Source organism: Zingiber officinale, chromosome 8A (assembly GCF_018446385.1).
Source record: "Zingiber officinale cultivar Zhangliang chromosome 8A, Zo_v1.1, whole genome shotgun sequence".
NCBI classification, from domain to species: Eukaryota; Viridiplantae; Streptophyta; class Magnoliopsida; order Zingiberales; family Zingiberaceae; genus Zingiber; species Zingiber officinale.
This window is the reverse complement of record NC_056000.1, coordinates 15,872,406-15,879,559: the sequence shown is the minus strand read 5'-3', so window position 1 is coordinate 15,879,559 and position 7,154 is coordinate 15,872,406. Positions and strand designations below refer to the sequence as shown.

At 38.5% G+C, this 7,154-nt stretch overlaps 1 protein-coding gene across 1 annotated transcript; it reads right to left on the bottom strand.

Moving 5' to 3' along the window:
- Positions 1-389: 389 nt before the first annotated feature.
- Positions 390-6,665, bottom strand: LOC122012717 (IST1 homolog). The gene is made up of 6 exons (XM_042569346.1): positions 6,475-6,665; positions 5,969-6,101; positions 5,752-5,855; positions 2,053-2,224; positions 1,802-1,942; positions 390-1,734 (listed from the first exon to the last, which is right to left on the bottom strand). The coding sequence occupies exons 1-6, from the start codon at positions 6,522-6,524 to the stop codon at positions 703-705; spliced, it is 1,632 nt and encodes a 543-aa protein (XP_042425280.1). The 5' UTR covers positions 6,525-6,665; the 3' UTR covers positions 390-702.
- Positions 6,666-7,154: the final 489 nt, after the last annotated feature.

Genomic DNA, 7,154 nt, shown 5'->3' with positions numbered 1-7,154 from the left:
TTTTTTCAGCTCAATAAGCTCCGTACTGTGCTTGGGCCTGTGCCATGTTTGGGTTGGCATTGTTAGGCCCAGGATGAGCACTTGCTAAGCTCAGTGTAACAGCAGCAGAGCCAACCAACGAATTGGTTCAAGCAGACCTGTACGACACAACCGGGATCTAGAACGACAAACAAATTGAAATTCAAGCTGTTCTCATCTTCACGAAAGCCTCCTGATAAAAAAGAGCAAAAAACATTCAAAACACCCTTTCACGGGGGCAAGCAACCCTTTGACAGAGGGGAAAAAAAACCCTTTTGACTGAGGGATCAAACAAATATTCAACTGCATCCAACTGATATACTTCAGCATCAACTATAGATTCGGACTGCATCATCAAAATAGGAAGACTCTTTCAAAGCAACACCAGTGAAACAATATATTTACATAGCATAACTTTATTTCTTGCAACTATACTAAGAAAAGCTCAAACAGTAACACACTTATTGCAATACATTGAATAACTTTATTTCTTGCTACTATACCGAGAAAAGCTCACATACTAACACACTAATTGCAATACATTGCATAACTTTATTTCTTGTGCACAAAATGCAACATAGGAGACATGACATGAACATTTCGTCACAGCATCACAAATGAAAGATGCCAAATAGTACCAGCATGATACATAGGAGTTGCAGATCAACAAACCTTGGATTAACCTTAAGTATGGTTGGACAAATCATGAACTGACTTGACATCAGCATCTTTAGATGAGAATAAGTTGGGGTATGAGAAGTATGGATCGTCCTCTAGCGAAGGCAAGCGCTGTGGCACATGCGAAGATAGTAGGGTTTCACCAGAATGAATAGTCGGTGATTCAATTTTCCCTTCCTCATCATAAGCTGCAATAGTGTCATTGCGTCCAAAAGAATATTGTTGGAATTTAGCTTCAGGAAGCTCATTTAGACTGCTCTCTGATGTTTCACTGCTGCTCTTGGCGACAAGTTCACTAATTTTTACCTGAGCAAGATTTGCAGCTGCACGAGCAGCTACTGCCGCACGCTCAGCTGTTTCAGCAGCTGACTGTGCAGCTACTAAGACATCCTGTAAGTCGGCCCTTATCTCGCTTTTGTTCCACAGGAGGGAGGATTGTAACTCCATCTTATTTGCAGAAAGTGAAGCAGAAGAAATTGGGTCACTCTGCTTCGTAGACGATGCTTTCTCATTTAGATCCAGATGCTCTTGAAATGAAGGCAATGGTGGAATAGAAAGATCAGGCTCACTTTGCTTTGATGACAAATCCGCAGATGATGGTACTGGCTGGGTTGCACGATCATTTTGCTTTGAGGATTCCACAAAAGAAGGAAATGAGGGAGGAGTAACAAATGGAATGAACTTTCTATTTTCAAGATGAAGATTCTCTAGGGATGCATCGGATGGATCACTATTGACTGCATGTTCCATAGGTGGAGCAAATGGAAAATCCTCTTTTGGAATGGACTTGTTAAGCTCATGTTTATTGATGTCAATATCATGTGCGTAAGATTGTAGGTCAGGATCATTCTCCGTGGTCAATGGACCATCAAATGCTGCTCGAACTGAATCCTTTGGTACTTCGGGAAGACCCAATAAATCAAATTCTTCATCTGAATCCGATTTGATAGCCTCATTCACAGTAACAGAAGATAATGCAATATGTTTCTGTGGTGGAAGAGGCAGAGAAGAACCATTCATGAACTGAGGTGGTCCATTCTGATGAGAAGATAAATATTAGTTCCTCAAGTTTATGTAATTTCAAAATGCAATAGCCTTATCTTACCAATAAATCCTCGTGTGGCTTTAAGAACTCAGTTTCAGTGGCAGAAGGATCCCAATCTACCTCGTGTTCTTCAGCTATTTCCTTTAACAATTTGAGTTTTGATTCCACTGAGGGAGCACGAATTGACAGCAGTTCAATTATCTGTACGAAACATCAAGATGGACGCTGCTAAGTGTACTCTTTTTCCAGTTTACCCCAAGAAGATTTTGCTCCAGCAGAATCAACATATAATGTTTCTCTGTAAGCATTACCTGACGATTAACTCCACAATCTGGCAACAGTTCAGTTGCTGCAGTGACAAATTCCTTGCCATATTTGGCAGTGAAAAACATTTGCACTTGCAGAAGTTCCGGCAAATCTGCAGATCTTGGTGCCGCAAAGCAGACGCTGGAGATTGCTTCTTTCAAGTCTAATGGGCATTCTCTAAAAATTGGCACATTACATAATTCAATGTTCATAAAGGGACAAGGAGTAAACAAATAATTGGAAAATTTTGGACAGTATTTTAAACAAATATTGGATTTGACTAACAGACAAACAGTTCCTGCTTTTAGTTTGAATCCTTCAGAAACATATAACAAAAAGGTATACTAAACATTTTTTTGCAAAGTAAAATTAAGGATTCTTTTAAGCTTTTTAAGAATAATGACATTAAACTTCTCTAAAATCCAAATAACAATACCAGAGAACACTCAAGGAGATTAATACAAACTAATCATATTGGATGAGGGAAACTGTGTTCAGAATAACAAACTGTATATAAAGGATAGAATTTAGATAAATAATTGAAATAGAAAGGCAAACGTGATGAAGGCGTTATTCATGTGATAAAAGTAGGATAATTAAAGTATAAATAAACACATATATATGTCTCCTATATATCAGGTATATTCTTTTTTTCTTTCAAAAAGAAAGGAAGGGTGATGAAAGCATAGTTTGTGTAATTAAATCCGGAGACTAGTGTAGATTAGCATGGATACTGGTGTTTCGATTTGGATCCAAGTGGTAAAATAAGCTGATATCATCAAAAAGTTTTGATGACATAGGAGTAACAATTATTAGAAGTTGGTGTTGTAAATAGTAGATGCCACAATCAACATTTGAAATCAGAGACGGAGCTCTTCATGAGCTGTGCTGGGCTATAGCCAGCCCTCTTAAGTACCAAGTCACGGAGAAAAAAAAATAAGACCAATCAATGAATTCCCCAACCACACAAGTAACTACCAAGTGAAGGGGAAAAAAAGCATGTGTTGTGCCTGTTTTTTCAATTTTTTTCGTTAATTCAAAATATTTTAATTTACCAAGAAGTTCTCAAGATGTGGTCACATAAATTTATTGTATCTCTGCCCTTTGTCCTCCGTATCTAGAGATGGAAACGGGTAGGATTTAGGTAGAATTTCATATCCTCCTTACCCATCCTCATTTATTATATCTATCCCCATACTCATCCCCGTCCTCATACCCATCGGGTGTTTAACTTTCATACTCATCTCCATACCCATCGGGTGTTTAACTTTCATACTCATCCCCATACCCGTTAGAGGTTCAGGTATTCATATCCTACCCATCATCCTATTACTCCCTACCATTCTCATTTTTTTAAAAATTATTTCAATGTACTTGTCTGCTCTTCCTTGTCTCGCGCTGCTTCGATTGGGTGAACATTTCTCGTGAAAAAGAAGATGAGATACGTGTTGATGACTGGATAAAGAGGCAAACTAAGTCTTTTTTTCCAAGGCAAAAAGAGGGCTAAAGTTTTTTTTTCCCAATAAAAAATGAGGCTTATATATATATATATATATATATATATATATATATATATACACATATATCGGGTAGTGTATGGATAGGATTTTACCATATCCGCCTCCATACTCATACCTGAAAATCCCCATATCCGAATACCCATTTACTATAATCGGGTATAAAAATTCCCTCCATATCCTCCTCCATTCGGGTCGGATGTTGGATTACCCATCGGGTTCGGGTGAAATTGTCATCCCTATCCGTAACTTTGACAAAATATTTCTTACACCCTATAATTTTATTTTTAATTCAATTATATATTTATTTAATTAGTTTGTTTTCCATTTTATTGTAATTGTAAATACAAATCAACTTCTTTTTTCTATCCATTTAGATGAAACTTGCAACTTGAAACATGCTGCCACTTTTTTTATTTGCTATTTCCTTAGTAGCCAACTCCGGCTATGAACTCCAATTCTCCTCTGATTTTGGCCGCCTCACTCCCCCCACTCCTCCCGCCGTCGTCCTATACTCGTCCTTCCTCGACGATTGCCTCCCTCCTTCACCTCGCTCGTCCCTATGCCCTTTCTTGATTGTCGATCACGGCCACGACCACTCTCTCTGTGGTCAAATCCTCGCCCCCAGAGGCATAGTCGTCGACATGGCCGCCCTCGGCCGCAACTACCATGACTGAATCGACGTGTCCTCCACTCTGACATACCCTTACATCAACGCCGAAGGCGAGCAGTTGTGGATTAAGATCTTCAGCGAGATGCCCAAGCACGCGTGCTTGTGAACCGACTAACTCTACCTCAATGTCGGCAACACGCTCTCTAAAAACAATGTTAGCGGCCAAGTCTTCCGTCAAGACCCCCAAATTTTTCAATATCTACGAATTAGATATCATTATTGGTAAATTAACTTAATAATTTCATAAATAATGAAAAAAATCATTTATAAAAATTTAAAATTTAGTGAAATATGGGAAAAGGCAAGATAGTAATGTGCGCATGCGAAATGAACTTGGACCACTTCTACAATGTCCTTAAGAGACTCAGTTAAATTGGGATTAGTATAGCCCAGCCCATCTTTAATTCCTAGACCCGCCCATGTCTGAAATTGAAATCTAAGATGAGAACGATGTTTTGGGTTATATCTGAAGGCAGCATGGTTGAATGACAATTTCTTTAGTTAGAGAAAATGTTATGGGAAAAGAGATATCAAAAGTTTTAATAATTTACACAGTTGCTTTGTCAGGTAAGCCGTATATAGGAACTAATGTGCAGAGATATTGTTGTCCCTAAGCATAGTTTGATAGTAGCAATTTAAACAGATTGGATTGCTTTTGGTTTCACTAATTGCATTGTAGGGGTAGTTTTCAATTGGATAAAAGAAACCAAGGGTTTGACCCCATAGTAACCCTCATCTTGCTGTTGTAACCAGTGCAAAAGAGATAAACAGACAGGAAACCCTCCTGAGTTTACCCTCTTTCAGAAATGTCCCTCCAGAGCTTTCAAATCATTTAAATACCTTGCAGAATTTTTAAACTCTTGTCATCTCTGCCCATGACGACCAGTCATGGCCGGTCCCAAGCCCGGATAAAGGAGAAGGGTTGCGTTAGGTTGCCAGCCAGCGTCAAAACTATGTCAAATATTCAATGAATGTTGTTGTCATCTCATGGCTATCGGTTAACAAATACTTGATAGAAAAGTGATTCTACACAAACATGGCATTCCCTCTATGTCATTGTTCTATTAGATAAATTAATAGTGTCAATGATCAAAAGATGAAATGACAAGAGTTTTAAAACTCCAAGGAGTATTTCCACAATTTTAAAACTCTTAAAAGATATTTTGAAAAAGGAGGTAAACTTTAATGTGTAGCAAAAATGAGGGCGCATGTTTCTTAGAGCTAGCTGAATATCATCATGTGTGGAACATACGAAGATAAGTGTTCACTAAAATAGGAACAAAATCTTTCAGTTTATGGAATTCAAACACATGTCAAACAAAAATCCCTTGTGAGACATGCTGTTGGAAGGCAAATGTTCAATAACAAAATGTCAAGAATAGGAATATAATCATGGCATACACTAGAGCGTGACAGTGAGATTTGACGTTGGAAGGAAAATGTTCAATATCAAATATCATGCACATGTATAGAATCATAGTACACACAAGAGTGTGATTAGCGCTAAAATGTACCTCTGTGTTTCTATTATTGGAAGCCGGACAGTGATTAGCTCGCAGAACAGCTCAAGGATCTCCTGCGCCGCCATGATGTTCTCCTCACGGATTATGTGCTCTACCTTTCAAGAAAAGATTTACTTGTTTTTCAGTCTATGGAACCTCGAACAAACATTGGACAAGTGCTATCAGTCTCTTAGACCTAAGAAGATTTTTTTTTTTCCCCAAATCATACCCGAATCCGAGCAGTGGCTTCTTGACCATTCTCAAGAAGCTTGGCAATATCCTTCCTCATCTGCTTCAGTTGAATCTCTCTTCGATTCCGCAGCAACTTTATTCTTGGAATCGCCAATTTCAACAGAGTTTTACTGAGTCATAAAACGGATAATAATCAGTCATGAATTAGCTTCGATCAAAAAGACCTTCCACCACATTATGTTCTCAAAAAGCTCGATTCTGGTTTCTCTATAATCACATCCACAAGATCCAGTTTCATTTTCATAATCTTACAAATAAAAGCACACGAAAAAGAAAGAGTTTTCCTAGAAAAACAAGATTATATACCACCCAGATGCCGCCACTAAGAAGATGGAGAATCTAGAAATCCTCTGCGACAAAATTTCTCAGCGTTCGCAAAGAATCAAGAGGGGGGTATCATACAAATCAAGAAACAAGAAGCAAGAAGCAAGAAGCAAGAAACCGAGAGCCAATCGGGAAGTTGATGTATGATGAGTTTCTTACCATTTCGCCGCTCTGGAACCCTTGTTGAAGAAAGCGTCAAGCATCGACATGGCGATTCGGTGTTCCTCAGAAACCGCACCTTTAGACCAGATCCAATGACTGCCACCGCCCTCCGGAGATCGAACCCTACCTGCTTACCAGGAACAGAAAAGGAGAGGGGGCAGTTCAATTGCGGTTTTCCGACCGCGGGCGGTGATATTTATCGCCCCTTGCGGGGTTGGATTCATCAAGACCGTCAGATGCGGCACGAGAAATGGTAGATGAACGGAAGATATTGTCCGGCACGAATGTTCGCGCGGTTGTGATGAGAACATAGGTGATAAACTTCGTCGCGAAGTATTCTTTGGGATGGGGATGAAGGCGACACGCGGGAAGAATGGCCCAGCAAACTCTCAAGACTCTTCGTTCCAAAGCTTACCTTAATCTTTTATTTTTTTCAAAAAAAAAATATTTATTTATGTTATATTGGTTTAATGGACACAAATAAATTTGAAATAAAGAGAATTTAAGAAATTATATGCAAACTTAAAATACTAATAGAATAGTAGTTATATTATTGATATATACTTGGTTAAGTATTACTATTGTAAGTGTATTATAAATGGCCATCAACGTTCATTGCTTCATTTTACCCTTATTTGAATGGGTTCAAACAATTTATACAAAATAATTATCTCACG